The sequence below is a fragment of the Neolamprologus multifasciatus genome, chromosome 15 (genome assembly GCF_963576455.1).
Source record: "Neolamprologus multifasciatus chromosome 15, fNeoMul1.2, whole genome shotgun sequence".
In the NCBI taxonomy this organism is placed as follows: domain Eukaryota; kingdom Metazoa; phylum Chordata; class Actinopteri; order Cichliformes; family Cichlidae; genus Neolamprologus; species Neolamprologus multifasciatus.
In genome coordinates, this window is record NC_140453.1 from 6,778,327 (window position 1) to 6,795,443 (window position 17,117).

Sequence of the window (17,117 nt, forward strand, 5' to 3'; positions counted from 1 at the left end):
GGAGATGATCAAGCGCAAATAAGAGTCACTAGAAACGAGAACAGAGCTTTGGCAACAAGATAATGGCATGTGCCTATACTGCACAAGCAAGTTTAATACAGTTAAAGCAAATGTACTGTGTTTATGCAGCACAATACTTTCAAATAGACCTATCACAGAGGTTGGCAAGGTGCAAAGTGTAGTTTGCAGTGTTTTAGGTCTGCCGCACATTTAACCCAGAACTATAAACCAAGCATTATCTCTGCAGGGAGGGAGGAAAGGTAATGCTTATTTCCCCCATAGGAAAAAGCTCCAAATCTCCCCCAAAACCTACAGGATGATGCCATGGGGGAAGATGTTGAAAAACTGTAAGCAGCAGCAGCAGTGATGGCAGCAGCTTAACTCCTGGAAGAGTCTATGTATGCCCATACCCCCTGCATTAGAATAAGTACTGGCAGATTAGGTGCAGTACTGTGATTACGCGGTGTGTTGGATATATGTTAAAGTGGGAGGAGGGAGTCATGTGAGTGGAGCAGCAGACTTGGGTTTGTCTAACAGAACAAGCATGCAGACTTTGTTTAATGTTGTTATCCATGACAAATAACTCAGAATCCACCAGTTGCCTGGAGTGTGCTTGTTCTAAATGCGTCTAACATTGCTTCATCCCACAATCCAAAGACATGCATGTTAGCTTAAATCAGCGGTGTCCAAACCCAGGCCTCGAGGGGCGGTGTCCTGCAGGTTTTAGATGTGTCCTTGATCCATCACAGCTGATTTAAATGGCTAACTGACCTCCTCAGCATGTCTTGTAGTTCTCCAGAGGTCTGGTAATGAACTAATCATTTGATTCAGGTGTGTTTACCCAGGGTGAGATCTAAAACCTGCAGGACACCGGCTCTCGAGGCCTGGAGTTGGACAAGCCTGACTTAAATGGTGTTTCTAAATGGGTAGGCATGGTTATCCAGGGATTTTCCTGGTCCTTCCAGCCCTCCTTAGCCTGAAGATGGACAAGCAGTTAAGAAAATGGATGGTTAACTCTGGGAATGAGAACTGAGCATTCTTGTGGAGCTCTTTAATCACACACACCATGGGTAAACTCAGCTCAGTTAGTAAAGCCGTCACTAAGCTTTTAGTCATATTACATGGTGCGATACCATAGTTTCGAATCAGGTATGTCGGATTAAACATGGCTGGATGTGTATGAACATTTACTGAGCTTAGCAGAGCAGGCTTCATGACAGCTCAGTCCACTGATGAGCAGGACGTTGTCACACAAATAGAAAGCAGTGAGTTGCCAAACTCTTGCTGCCAAGATCGTGAGAACGTTCCGATTTGTGTTGAAGTCCTTCAAGGGTAACTGTTTGTTTCTGGCTTACAATAACTGTGTTAAATTTAGAAGGAAAAAAAAGCTCGCTGTTCGCTATTTCTTTGACTTGCTTCTACATCCTCCGCAGTTTTATTAACTCAGTGGGGGACTGTTGGTTGTAAAAGAAGGGAAAAAAGAGACACCTACCATCAGAAACTTTCGTGAAGGAGGAGCGTAGAGGGGGAGAAAAGAGACAAGAGACGGTTAGTGAGAACACGTTTCACTGTTTTTAAGGTGATGTGTGAAGCTGACGGCACTGATGTAGTTCAAAGAAAACAGTTCAGTATGAACTATGAAACCCTTTTTGAGCTACAAATAAACGCAGCAGTTTTGGGGGTAACGTAAACATCCTCACTGTTGAAACAAAATGAGTTTTTATCTTAGTTTAAAAGTTATTGTTTAACAGAATAATCAGTTATTTATCATCATTTATCATTATTAAATATTATAATCAGTATTTTTTGTATATTGTCAGCAACCATCACTCCTGTGTTCCAGGTCATTGTGTTATCAAAGGGGTGGTGCTGGTGGGGACTTTATAAAGGACTTTTAGTCCTTGTGCAGCAGAAGACCACATCGGCTGTCATTTCTGTCAGGTAAGAACAGAAAACTGAGACTATGGTTCACACTGGTTCGCCAAAATTGGACAACGGAAGATTTGAAAAACGTTGCCCGGTCTGATGAGTTTCAGTTTCAGATGGTCAGGTCAGAATTTGGCATGAAATTTCTCAGCTCTCAATACTGTGTCTGCAATCTGCATCAACTGTGTGATGCTATCATTTCAACATGGAACAAACTCTCCGAGGGCTGTTTCCAGCCTGTTGTTGAATCTGCCGTTATTAAGAATTAAAGCATTTCTGAAGGCAGAGCGAGATGAATCTGGTCAGCGTTTGTTTGCAGTCGTTATCTGGAGCAGCTTTCATCTGTTGGGATGAGCAACAGTTTTCTGCCGTGCTAGTATCTTACAAGAAAACAAAAAAAGTTTTAACCTCAGTCTTTTAACATGAAAAACTTGTTTTTGAAAGCACTCTGAGCCCGTGAAACAGTGGAGCAGTGGTGGCTGACAATGATCATCTGTATGCTTAAGTAGATATTCCAGTAATAACCATAAATCATTTGTCACTTGCAACATTTCAAATTCATTTAAAGTTTGTCTGTTTTTTTTTTTTAAACTTTTTTTTCTTTAAAAGCAAGGACATTTGGAAGTGACCTCAAACATCTGAGTGGCAGGGTACATTACATGATCAAATGAACACATTTACAGTAACACGACCCTCATCCACTGGATCGATGGGATGAGAGATGGAGACGGGAACCAGTGAAAACCAAAAACTGAAGAAGAAACTGAGGCGGCGAGGAAGACTGGGGAGCGGGCAGCGAGTGGGAGGAATTATGTGAGAGTGAGCAGGAAGGAGAGGAAGAGAGGAAGCAAGGATATGAGAAGATCAAACAGGAACAATCACTGGATGGAGAAAAAAGGCAGATGGAAGGCGATCAGTGGGAGGGAGATAACACCATGATCATTAGATAGATGGGAACAAAAGAAGAGGGCGGCAGCCATGTATGTGGAGCTGGAGTTATGAAGAGAGAGAAAACTGATCATATACAGCACAGGCTCATTAGAGGGAGAGAGGGAGGAAGCTCACACAGAGATCACATTTTCAGAGGCATTAAATGCATAGAGGAAGAAAGCTGAATCAACCCATACGAGCATGAACTCTCAAAGCTACCGTGTATTGTGGTAATGAATAACTGAATAACAACTGATCTTCTAAATAAACAGCCGGCATTATTTCAGTCCAACTGGGAAACAGTCATCTTACGCAAACCCGAATATTCAACATGCTACCAGAGAATGATTTTTACAGTAACAGTTGCAGAAGAGGTGTGCCCAGAGGCCTGAAAAACAGCGGGGATCAGTGAACAAAAACACACCGGGAGGGCCGCTCACTCCCACACACACACAATTACTGTACCTCGCGCACAACAAACACGCACGTTCTCGCGGGCGTGTGCGAATCAATACACACTGGTGGCGCAGGCAGGCAGCAATTAGGCTACCTCACATAAGGACACTTACAGGGCTGTGGATAATTCAAAGGCTGCACTGAGACAATGGTGACTCTTGTGCGTGTGTGTGTGTGTGCACTTGTTCATGCATCAGTGCCTAAGGAGAGGCTGAGTTCCTGACAGAGAGGGTGGTAAAATTACCCAACCTTTTCATGTCTGTTCTCTGCATCTTTCTTTCTTTCATGTTTCTGCACGATTAATGTAAAATCCTTTGAACAACTTTGCAATCCAGAGCCACTGATTGCATCCCTTTGCAACACAGGCCTTGAAGGATAATGCTGCTATTATCCTGCTTTATTTTATTTTATTTTTGGAGGTTCTTTTTACCAATAAAAACCACAGAAAACACCCATGCCAGCAACAAATCTCACAGAGCGCCCTGGTTTCCAGCTGATCATACAATTCTTTAAAAATGGGTCGTAATTATGTTGTTTAGTTTTTCGGCTCTGCCACGTCTTGAGGATAGAATATTTAGCTTTGATATTTTCTAAGTGAAATAAAATAAGTTCTGCTTTAACAGCAGCAGGTCAGGGAGCGCAGATTTGTGTTAAATAACTGAATTTACGAATTTACTGGAGGGCATTTAGTGCAAACAGAGTAATTTTTGGAGAACATGGGAGGACTTTGGCTGCCGTCAGTGATGGCTGGTTTGGGCCAGACTGGTGAAACTCCCCTTTCTGTCAGTGTAAATTAATTTAACTACACATTTAACCCATGAAATAACTCAATATAAGGAAAAGAAGTGTAATTTCAACAGTACGTCTGAGTTTTTTTGACATGATAAAGAAATGTTTCGGTATTAAATGAAAAAAATCTGTGCTTAAATGGTAAGAACAAAATCTGTTAAATTACAGAAAAAAGTTCCATTAGCTCATTGCCCTAAGGAGCCCCGCAAGGGACATGGGAGAAAGAAAATTACGATGAACTTTTGCGAGATCTCGCAAAACAAACTCGGGATCTCGCAAAAGTTGAATTCCAACAATGGCGGTAGCTATTTAGTTGTAACATTACTCTTTCTGGGTCACAAAATAAACTTTTAAGATATTTTGAGGCGTGAATGTAGTTGTCAAATATCTGCTCGGTTTACAAGACATCACATATTTGCAAAAGTGCTCCAACGTTTTCAGAGATCTGACACCCACCATCTCGAAGCTAACGGGAGGTCGAGACCTACTACAGCTGGAAGGAACACCGCTCTCCCAGCACATCGTGCCTCGACCTCCCGGTCGCCTTCTTGCTGGCGGCCCCCGAAGAATGCGGCTAAAACTTTTGCGAGATCTCGCAAAACTTTTGTGAGATTCCGAGTTTGTTTTGCGAGATCTCGCAAAACTTTTGCGAGATTCCGAGTTTGTTTTGCGAGATCTCGCAAAAGTCCATCTTAATTTTTTTTACTCCCATGTCCCTTGCGGGGCTCCGTATTGCCCAGATTGTCCTGTAATTTTAAACAAAAGTTTCTGTTAATCCACAGATTACCCACAGAAAAAAAACACTTATGAAAATGCCATTAAAACAGCTCAAAATTTATGCTAATTTATTTGAACCATTCAGAGGGCCAGATTGGACTCTTTACTGGGCCAATTCTGGTCCCCGGACCTTATGTTTTGCTTGCTGAAACTAACTTTAAAAGTGCATGTGACACAGGTGGACAAAAGAAAGCAAAGGGGAAGATAAACACAGACACTATAGCTGCTACTGACTTGCCAGGATGACCATGTCCATTCCCCAGAAGATGCTCATGATCCATCCGACCATGATAACAGCTGTGAGGATCTGAATCAGGGCTGCTGCTACGTTGAGCCAGAATACACAGCAAACACCTCGCTCTGAGATCAGCTCACTGCGAGCGCCGCACAGCACTGTGAACGCTGAGATGAAGGTGCCTGTGGGAAAAACACCACAAGTCTGTTACCAAAAACAATCCAAGAAGTTATTGTTTTAACAGTTCTGATGTACTTTGCTATCAAATATCTCTGCGATGTTTATAGTCCGGCATGATAAAAACCTTTGAGGAGTTTTCCATTCTGGTTAATCTCCGGCGAGACCAAAACAGACTCCGGATGAAATGAACCAGAAAGGGTTTTTTTTTTATTGTTTCAAATAGAAACATCACACAGGTAAATTGCACTTACACATTTTAGTGCTTTGAGACAAATGCAGATATATTGAATACAATAAGCCTTCAACAAAATCATGTGGAGTAATTTGTAGACAGCTATTCAGGGCATGAGTACACTTCAAGGACCTTAAATGTACATGAATGTGCAAAAGTCTTCAGTCACCCCTAATTTTTCTGAAGAGACAGATTTCTTTGTTACTTTTTAAGGGGTCTCAAGCAATAGTTCTCCAGACTTTCTGAAGGTCTTTCAAAGATTTTCTTTGGACATTGGCTGCTTTTCCACTCATTTTCAGGAAAGTCCTGAACAATCTATGCAAGAATGCCAAAACATGACACAACTGGACAGATATAAAATAGTTAATTCTGTACCAACAAGCTGATTCCCAAAGAATCAGAAATTTTCTCAGTGGAAGGGTAGCTCTCAAGAAGCTAACCTAAAGAAGGTAAACTGGAAGTATCAGTCATGGACTGACCTCCCCAGAAACCGGACCTCAACATTAGTGAAGCTGTGTGAAGTGAAGCTGTGTGTGATCATCCAGGAAAACAGCTTTGAATGTCCTTCAAGAAGCCTGGAGAATTATTCCTGAAGACTTCTTAAAGAAATTACATGAAAGCTTGTCTAAGAGACTTCAGGTTATGTTGAAGGTCGTTAGATCTGTACAAACGAGGGGTGATATAAGACTTTTATGCAGTACTGTATTTACAAAATGTTATAAATCCATCCAGGAATTACAGTCTGCTACAGTAGTGAACCAGAACAACTCTCTTTATTGGTTTGAAACACACAGTCATGGTCATGGACAGTAAATGCTGCATTTCCTCTCACAACTGCATCTGTTCTTAATCCCTGAAGAGAGATAAGAAAGATTTTCTGTGACTGCAGCTGTCAGTCATGACATTACGCCCCGCTGTACTGCATCAGGTCCAATATGAACAAAAGAAGAAACTTATAAGCCTTGAACTTAGATCAGTGTCATAAGAAACACTTAAAATGTGAAAAATCATCTTTTTGTTTTAGTTTCAGGACCCTTGTCCCATCCCAATTAAGAAAGCAAAATCACCGTAAACAATGATTTTGTGAAGGGGTTTTGTTTTTTTAAATTCAAGTACAACAATAGTTGTTATCTTAATATTTATTCAAGCTTTCAGAAATGAAAAGTGGTAGATTACTGTTAAAGATAACAAAAGAAATTTGACTCACTGCTACTGTGTAGCAGTAGCAGTGAGTCAAATGATTGAGCTTAAATGTGCAGTCACCCCCTCAGAGGCCCATTCTGGGCTAAGAAAAACCAGCACTTCATTTTATGCGTTCAGTTTCATTTTTTTATTATTATTATAGGAGCAGTTGAGAGCTGCCCAATTTCTAAGATGTCAAAAGCAGTAATATTATTAATATAACGTAGTAAAAGTAGTAAAACACTTATTAATACAGATTTATTTACTTGTTTAATCTCAGTACTTTAAGAGATCTCTGTATACAGTAAAGATGGGCATGGAAATAACAGCAGCTGGATAAGGTGATACAACCAGTCACACCTGGAGAGCAAAATATTTCTCTCTGCCACAGAGAAATAACTGAAACTAGACTAAAGAAGCTGTTCTCTATTTTTTCTGTGTCTAAGAGAGAGAGTCAGTACTTAAGGTTTTCCCAGTGGCAGGTACCTGGCCATTGCAGCGATGTCTCTATGCCCTGGAGAAAAAGCACATATACTGGCTGTTTGTAATAGAGCTGAAACAGGATTATCTCAATGTTCAACTCCTATCTGTCTGAATTAAGTCCAGTCACACTCCTTATCCTGCTATCTGAGAGCCTGGAGACCATCCCCTGCACAGTAAATGCTCTGTGTGAAACTGTATGCATCCACGTATACAACTCTGGAAACCTTCTGGGTCCAGTTTTTCAAGGATTGCATAAAAACTAAAATCAAAAAATAAACCTATAAACAGAAGACAAATTCCATTCTTGTGACATTTGCAGAATATAAATGCTCAGATTAAATCACTATGCAGACTTGTGGATTTCAGACCCACAGTGTTTAAAGTAAAGATGCTGCAGATGTCATATTTTAATTAGGTCATATTTACTCACAAGTTCTTGTTGAGCTTAAAATAGCTCTTATGTGTCTGATAGTATAGTATTTTCTCAAAGTCACAACATCAAAAAAAACTTTTTAAGACCTAAAAAAGCCTAAATTGTTCAGACAATCAGTTGACGCTCGGGCTTGCTGTCCGCAGGCTTTTTGCAAAGACTAAATACTGTGAATATTGCATGCGACATAAGAAATGCCTGGTGGGCGTTGTGTGCATCATGGCCTTGGCCCTTCCCTTTCTGCCAGCTCCATTTCTTGTCACATTGGTGAAATTCAAATAACACAGCAAGCAGAACAGGTGGGGGGAGGGAGGAGCAGGCTCTGCCAGGCTGCCGGCCGTGTGTGCTTTTTTAGTAGAAAGGAAAGGCCAGCTCATGTATAAGTTAGTTTCTCACTTTATTCTCTGTTTCATTTTCTTTTTTCTCTCTCTCTCTCTCTCTGCTTCAAAGTTTCCATCCAGTATCAGTCTCTTTCATTAACTATGCGTTTGGAGACAGTTGTATCGTGGTGAATCTTTCAACAGAAGCACTGCAATAGTATGAGTCCGGATTGTCCGAGCACATCTGATGAATCTGAATGACATAAAATGTAATATTTACTCTCACAAGGCTTATACTTGACTGTCACAGAAAAGTAAGATAAGTAAGTATATACATTGGTGGAAAGGAAGAGATGAACCCTCATCTTTTCTTTGCTCATTTCAAAGCCTCGAGCAGAAAGAGCAACAGCGGGCTAAAATGAAAGTCCATCCAGGACCGACGTGGTCTGATCAGGAGCAGAAATTTTCAGGTCACAGAGGCCACACCCACCAGCAGATGCTCTGGCTGCCTTAGGAGCTTCCCACTTCCAGACATTAGCTGTGATTGACAGCCAGCTGGTAGCTGAATGGTTACGCATCACTTCCGTCAGAGTTTTGGCATGCACTGAAGTATTTCTATGGTGTGTTTAGTTTTACTTCTTCTGTATGACTTCCAACGTCAGCGGTCTCTGTCAGGTACTGTTCACATGTGTCGCTTTCACTGGATGCATTATTAGGTACACTTTAGTAGTACTAGTTTGGACCCTCTTTTACCTTCAAAACCCCTCAATTCTTCAATACTTAGGTAGGCTGTGGCATTTTGACAGGCTGTCAATCTGTCACAGGGCTAACCTGTCATCACAGCACAAATCAAGGCTGATCAGACCAAGCAGCCTTCTATTGTTCAGTAGTAGCCTTAGTTTCCTGTTCTTTTCTGACAGAAGTAGTGTGGTTTTCTGCTGCAGTAGCGATCTGTTTCCTGGTTTGACATGTTGTGCATTCAGATGTGCTCTTCTGCATAACTTGGTTGTAACAAGAGTTACTGAGTTGCTGTTTACTTCCTAGCTTGAAGCAGTCTTCTCCTCTGACCTCTGGCATCAATAAGGCATTTTTGAGTCATCGCTCACATGCTTTCTTGCTTTGTGGTAGATCTTTGTTCTGTCTTCACTGAGATATTTGAATGCTAATCAATAAAAACATATCACTCACATCCCAACAGAGTAGTACTGCTCACTGGATATTTTTTCTTTTTCAGGCCATTTTCTGTAAACTCTAGAGATAGTCTCAGTAGATCAGCAGTTTCTTAAATACTCAGCCGAACTGGCACCAACAAACATGCCACGCTCCGAGTCACTTTAATAAACTTTATTCCCCATTCTGATGCTCACTTTGAACTTTAGCTGGTTGTTTTGGTCATGTGTTTGGCTGATTAAATATTTGTCTTAACAAGCAGTTGAACAGGTGTTCCCAATTAAGTTTTTGCTGTCTGTTCCAATATAATTTATCAAATAGCAATGCAACAAAATATTAGATCTGCTTTTGAAAAAACAAAACAATTTGGAGTATTTGTTTGGCTCAGCACACCAAAACCTACAAGTTCGTTCTTCGAAATTAAGAAATATTTGAATCTGAGAAAGCAGGATGATGAAGGATAACTGAATGTAAAACCAAAACAGTCAACTGAAAGATACTAAAATGCTATGAGAACTGCAGAGTTGGGCTCTTCGAATTTGTCAGTGTGTCACTTTGTCAAATAAAACAACATTGATTAAATAAGTTTAAATTAAGTCAAATTATTAAGTCAAATTATCATTTTGGCATTAATGATCACTTGCCAAGTGAATATTACCATGAATCCGTCTAATAAGAGGATTTTGCATAGGGAAAAAATTATATAACTTTAAATATATTTCCAAAATTATTATATGTTGGATTAATTCTTAGATCATATTAAAACCATCAAAACAGTAAATTGATCAGTGGAGAGCATTTTAGTCAGCATGTAATCAAAGAGCACAGAGCTAACTATAAGGAAAATACTCCGCTAAATAATTGCAGCTGGGTAAAACCTGAACAAATATATGTGCTTAACAATATACATTGAGCTGATGCAATAATCAAGTCAGAATAAATCTTTCAGTTTTCTGCTAGAGAAATCCAACAATCCTCTAGGTGCGAAAAGCTCTTGGCTTCGTTGTATGTCGCATGTGGGATATTGTGAGTACGTACATGCGTGTTTGTGTCTATGTGTGTCAGTAGATATTACCCAGAATAATTACTATAATTACACAGAGAACTCTACAAAGCACCCACTGGTAGTGTGGGAGGTTAATGATGGAGTGTAAGAGTGTCAAGACAGCAAGAGAAGCTGACATAAAGGGAGAGAGAAAACAGGAAGGAAGAGAAAGGACCAGAAAAAAACGGAGGATGTGAACTGTAAAGCTGTGTTGATTAGATGAAATGGTACTTGCATCATTGGGTAGTTCAAATCTAAACAAAAAAAAATGCATTCAGCATTTTCTTGTGAAAAAATGTGCCTTAAAATTACAATTTGTAAAATCTCACCACTCGATCTCAGTAGATTGCAGTCAACTCTCCTGTACTGGGTTTCATGGGTAGCTGGTGTACATTTTTGTTTACTCTGAAGGAGGCTGTAAAACTTTGTTGAAGGAGTTTGATACAAGTCAATAACTCACATCACAGTGATATTGAGGTGACCTGCTGAGGATATACTGAACCTCTCTGTCAGTAAGTGCTACAGCCACTATTAGCTGCTCTTATCCTCTTTTACCTGCTGTTAGCCTCTGTTTGCTGCTCTTATCCTCTTTTACCTGCTGTTAGCCTCTGTTAGGTGCTCTTTAGGCTCTTTTATCTTTTGTTAGCCTCCGTTAGCTGATCATAGCCTGTTTTACCTGTTGTTAGCCCCTGTTAGGTGCTCATTGCCTTTGTTTGCTGCTCTTATCCTCTTTTACGTGTTGTTAGCCTCTGTTAATTGTTATTAGCTAATGTTAGCTGCTCTTAGCCTCTTTTATCTGTTGTTAGCCTCTGTTAGTTGCTCATTGCCTCTGCTGCTCTTATCCTCTTTTACCTGCTGTTAGCCTCTCTTTGCTGCTCTTATCCTCTTTTACCTGCTGTTAGCCTCTGTTAGGTGCTCTTAGGCTCTTTTATCTTTTGTTAGCCTCCGCTAGCTGATCATAGCCTGTTTTACCTGTTGTTAGCCCCTGTTAGGTGCTCATTGCCTTTGTTTGCTGCTCTTATCCTCTTTTACGTGTTGTTAGCCTCTGTTAATTGTTATTAGCTTATGTTAGCTGCTCTTAGCCTCTTTTATCTTTTGTTAGCCTCTGTTAGTTGCTCATTGCCTCTGCTGCTCTTATCCTCTTTTACCTGCGGTACTTTTACCTGCGCTTTTACCTGCAGTTCTCTAAAGTAGATAAAACATTGCTAGACCTGAAGAGTTAGCAAACTATCATTCAGTGCAATTAAACTGTTTATCAGAGAGTAAGTGTGCTTTTTATGACACTCAAGCTTAACATTAACTCTTGGAATGTTAGTTTATAACCAGTGTTAGTGTAACATGACACAAAGAAACATGTTACAGTAATCGCATAATATTTTTCAGTAACACGGTAATGTAATGCATTATTGTGCTAAATTCAATAATCACATTACAGTAACAATTTATGTGGTTACTCGTGTTATAAGGGTTCTTCAGTTATCTGCAGGCTGGGTTGATAGAAAGAAAACATATTAAAAAAACATTAATAAAAAAAGTCTAAACAATTAGACACGAATCAATGTATATTTCTGAGTACAATATTATTTTTCTTTCTATCAAATAACTTCAAAAAATGGTGAACTAGGCTGACTTAATCCCTAACTAAAAGTACTATTTCTTTATTTATTTTGTAAATAAGAGCAGTTGTGCACTGAACACAATGTTATGTCACCCACGTGTTAGACCAGTGACAACTGATTCATTTTGTGCACTGACGTTTAGATACCACACGATTTTTAAAATAGTTGCTGCTGATTGGGTAACACTTCTGACAAAACCACCAAAGGAAAAACAAACATACTTCATAGACAGTTGCACAGTCTTTCAGTGAAATGTTTTTCAGCCTGCAGCCATTTGCAAAGCATTTTTAGGCTGAACCTGCCCCTGACTTTTAAGGAGTATCACCTCACTGGACATATTGCTTTTGTTACTCAGCGCACCTTTGCCAGTGTTGCTTTTAAACTCAAAAGTCACGGGTTATAACAAAACTATGGATAACATTCCCTCCCTGGCAGAGTAGCTAGCCACCTACTACTAAAGAACTTCAAGCAGCTTTACATGTTTTTGTGTTTGCAGCCAGTAAAGTGTTAGCAAAACAGCATGTCTTTGGCTCAATTGGCTTGCCCTGTGAACACATATTTAACATGAAACTAAGTCAAATATCCAGGACAGCCTGTGCTTTGTCGCCCTGCTCTCTTCCTTGTCATACATCGTTTGAATTTGTTAGAGGATGACACATTCTGTCTTAGCAAATATAAAGTCCTCAGTTTAGAGAAAGCTAATGACAACAAGCAGCGTTCTCGGCTCTGGTGAGAGCCTGTAGCTCGTAGTTAGTCCCTCTCCAATTGAATGACCCAAGCTGGCAAGCTAACAATCTCTAGTATCTAAATTAGACCAAGAATGAACGCCAACCTGAGTGAAACAGCGATTATTAACATGTACCTGTTTTTAAAAAAAACCTTCATCACAAACTCCAATTCTTTTGTATTCATCATTTCCTGCAAATATGATGCAACATTCTCTGTTTCTGTTGGTTTTATATGTCAAATTCAATGTATTTAATGTATTCTTTATGTGACAGAATTTAGTTTGAGTGACCACTGAATACAGAATAAAGAATGAGGAAAAGCTGCCAGATGCCAGAAAATGCTAATCGAGGGTTGTTGTTGTTTTCTAGTATAAGAAAATGTAATGCAGTTGCAGAAATGGGACTGACAAAAAACCCATACACTACTGGATTATGTTTTAAATTAGTATTTTTAATGAAAACGTGTGCACTATGAGCATTAATCATGCAAATTGCTTTTGCCCAGTGCTGTAGACAAGTGAGACTGAGTGGCGTAAGAGAGGAACACTGCTAATTTTAGTGCAAGTAAACACATAAAAATTCAGGCACGAGATATCAACAGAACTCAGTAACAACACACTGCAGTGTCTCTAATATTACATGCAGTCAATCTCACAGGAACACACACAGAGAGAGGACTAAGTCACATATTTACTTAAGTGTTTTAAAGCTTCACACTTTCCTCTCCTCTTATGGCAAATATCGTAATGCAACCAGTGACCCGGAGTTTCTTCCACAGTAAGTGTGCGTAATTATTTACAGCTCTTGTATCAGTTTACACTGAAGCTGCTAACAGCTTGTGTGGTACTCGCCTGTAGTTTTTAACTCAGTCTCTGCTACATTGCTGGGATGATATAAGATTCTTGTTCTTAACATGTCAGCGGGCAGAGGCGGGGTTAATGCAAAGTTTAATCACGTAGGCTTGTGAGACAGAGGCTGTTTAAATCCTGAAAGTCGGCACAGACGTGTAGTCGTTGATGTTGGAGGCTGAGGAAACACGTCTGGCTAGATTTGAGCCTACTAGTCAATATCCACATGATATGTGAACTACCTACTATACATGAAATGGTTTGACTTTGACACCACTGTTACACAGCTCCGTGCAAAGTTTTTACACTTGATCTGTTTGTGGAGATTAAATAAATGGTATGTAACATGTTAAATATTCATCTTAAGACTTTGTCACATTTGAAAGACTCAAGGCAGGCCGGCTGCTTTATCTCAATGCTTTTGACTCAAGGACAAGTGTGCCCCAACAATCAGACACAAAGGAGCATCTTTTGTCTTTAAACAAACCTGGAGCGGATCTTTAGGTTTCTGTAGTAATAGTGCCAGAGATCATACCAATAATAGTAACTACTGTGCCAGGTGCTGTATCACCTGTTATCCTGACCTGTTGTACCTTTGCATGAACATGAATGTCAGGGGGGGAGAGGGCTCAGCTTTGGCTCATGTCCAAATTCAATTACACATTTCTAAATTTTATTTTGTCGGCAGGTTGAATAGCTTGAGACACTCTTTTCAGTCCCAGTCAGTTAGACTACACGCACACACACACTGCCATGCATGCATTGTGTTCATTTTAGTCAGGGTTGTCATGGCAACAGCTATTCAATGAAATGTCAATGCATTCAGGCAAACTGACACACATACACGCACACACACGCTGTAAACGCACGCTCTTCGATGAAGTGCTGCCGTGCTGCTTTCCGCACATATTAGGGATCAATTTTGTGCTCCTGTCAAGAAAAGGGAAAACGGGTCAACGGGGGTTTGCTGACCCTGTTGTAATGTTTGTGGCAGTCTCGAGGAGTCAACAATTCAACACTTAAAGAAAGATGGCAGCAAACAGACTCCTGAATGTGAGTCAAAAGGGAGGAAAATAGGAATGAATGTGAGAAAATATTTGGGATTTGAAGGCTATTTTTAGATGGAAGTATAACAAATAAACACGGCGAGAGTAGAGAGGAGTATGAATCCCATGAGATATGCCCACTAGATCAGAGGGGGAGGAAATGTGGGGAGGGGGAGGCTCTCCCTTGGTTATTTGGTGAATTGAGCTCAGCTATGTTCCTTATTGTGAATGTGCGGTGTTTTCCGCATGCCACCAAATCTTTTTCCTCATAGTGACTTTCACTTTATTGCTTTCTACATATTCTACTTTTCCTTGAAATCAGCTCCGTGTTATCGTTCCTGACGTTCTGCTGCGTTTGAATCAAACCACTGAAGTGATGAGTAAACAGCTGTGTGTGAATGCCGGGGTGCGGACGCGTGTGACTAAATGTCTTTCAAAGCCTTATGTAGCAGTATTCATTTGTTGACAGCCGCTCATTATATCTGTGTTTGTGCGTGCGCGTGTATCAGTCTGGCGGCAGTGGTGGGCTTTGTTATGTAGTGGCGATGAGCGTATCTGTGTGTCATTAGCTACCAGATGTTACATAATGTGACAAAGTGGAGGAATTAGATGGAGAAGGCAGAACAGAAGGCAGAAACACCCTTCCATTAGCTAATGAGCTGCAAACCCGGTCGATGTCGGCTTAGAAATACACACACAGCGAGACCACCGGCTTCATCACACACCTGAGAATGTGTGGGTGAACTGTGCACACTTTAAAGTGAGTCAGACTCAGCTCTGCTGCTTTGTTGTCATTTAAATTCATATTTTAGGGGGGGGGGGTTGTTTTGGGGTTTTTTGCTACAGATTTAACTAAATGTGAAATGCCTTTAAATGTATAAAATCCTTTTTTTAAAGTTTCAATTTGGATAAATCTACAAGTACTATGCTGTCAGCTCCAGGAGCTTAATTCAGCTCTTTCATACACTTTTGTAGTAAGAAAAAAAACATTTCTAAATAACATATTAAAAGAAAAAAAAAATGCAATTTGTGTCCATTTTACAAATATGATGATTAGTTATGGATTTGTGTATCATGTGATTCCCATAACATGAGCTTTGTATGAAAATGACACATGTTGAGTGTGTCCTCAGTGATGATGTGTCTATCTGCTGTAGCTGCACGGACTTTATTAACACCTGGCAGACTGAGCCCGTGAGTTTCTTACTGTAACACAATGTGTGAGTGGGGTCTTATTCTTAACACTTTTCTCACACATTTATGGAAGTAGCAGGAAAATACAAGCAGGGAGACTATTTTTTTCACTCCTCTGAGTTTTCTGATCTAATTCATGTAATATTTCTTTTTTCTTTTTGCCTTTACATTTGTACACCTCGTCTTGTGAGTTTGCTGACTGTTTGCACCTGAGTCCCAAACCAAATCAAAAACCAGGTGAAATTAGAGGGAATTAGAAAAGGAAAGAAGAAGAACGTGTGATTTTGTCTTACCAAGTCCAGGTATGAAGGTATTCAGAAAAAGACAGATGACCGCCAAGGGGAAAGGCATAGTGGGAATTGCAGCTCTCAGGGGGCCTTTCTTCTCCCTGACCTCCACCACCACTCCTCCACCTGCTGTAGGGCCCAAGGACATGGCTTTAGTCCCCAGATTATCATCTGTTTTGACACGCCCCTGCTCCGTTCCTCCGTCTTTCTGTGCCATCTCTCTTTTCTCTTTAGCTTAAAAGCAGCTTCAGGTGAGTGGGTGAGATTTGTTTCCCCTGGATTAGGATTTAGATGAGGGCAAAAATAAATGTAAAAAAATAGTTGTATCCACAGAGGATTAGCTAAATATTCAGCAGTTCATGTCATCAGCTGGCTCTCCACTCACAGCTTATGACACATTCACTGGCAAATAAACAGGAGCAGCAACAAGCTATAAATGTGAATTTGTGGCAAAAACGGTTAAACTGTTTATAGAAAAGCAATGCATATTTAATTTTATTTGAGATGAGATATATTTTTAAAGTCAGCTTAACAAATGTTCACACATATCCACGTCTCAGGAGAGCAATTGTCTTCGAGAACATATGAGGGAGATGTAGAGATTCGTCTGAAAAAGTAAATTTAAATCAGGGAAAAAAGTCTCAAACAAAGCAGAAGTTTCAAAATCCTGCAACTGTGAGTCCTTAAAAAGCACTGTGTCCATCATCAGAAGTCAGTGACATCGTCTGTTTGTTTCCATACATGTCCAGCATGTCCTTAAGGAAGCCTCCTTAAAATATTTTCAACATCTCCAGTAAAATCCTCAAACTATGTGCTGCAATTTCTTATTTTCTTTCTTTCTCTTTTTTCTTTCTTTCTTCAGAAAAATTCTGCTAATCCTACACACCTCTCCAAGACAGAGAGCAGATGGCGCACACACCGACCCCCGTTTTTCTACTACGTCTCTCTCTCCCTCTCCCTGTTTTCTCTCCCTCTGCCCCCCTCCATTTAAAGGAACAGTGCCATCACTTGCTGCCTCTGAATGAAGTCGATCCATAAAGCTAATGCAAAAAATTACACACTGTTGCTTAAATTAGCTTGCATGATGACCCTAAAGAAAACCTTTGCACGATTTTCCTGCAGCTTAATTCCAATCCAACTGATTACAGCCCAGTCCTTTTTGTTTACATTTATTTCATGTGTTCACACATCTCCACGAGCGCTTTATGTCAGCGTCAGATAATGGTTGAGAGAAGACACA

The 17,117-nt window shown here is 40.2% G+C and overlaps 1 protein-coding gene across 1 annotated transcript in view; it reads right to left on the minus strand.

The window, feature by feature from the left end:
- The window catches only part of stum (stum, mechanosensory transduction mediator homolog), a 25,269-nt gene extending 8,389 nt beyond the window's left edge, over positions 1 to 16,880 (minus strand). The window contains exons 1-2 of the mRNA XM_085131856.1: positions 15,884 to 16,880; positions 5,113 to 5,295 (exon numbers count right to left, since the gene is read on the minus strand). Of these exons, the coding sequence (XP_084987982.1) occupies positions 5,113 to 5,295; positions 15,884 to 16,094 (394 nt within the window). The 5' untranslated portion in view covers positions 16,095 to 16,880. The remainder of the gene's footprint in view (positions 1 to 5,112; positions 5,296 to 15,883) is intronic.
- Between the last annotated feature and the right edge of the window lie 237 nt (positions 16,881 to 17,117).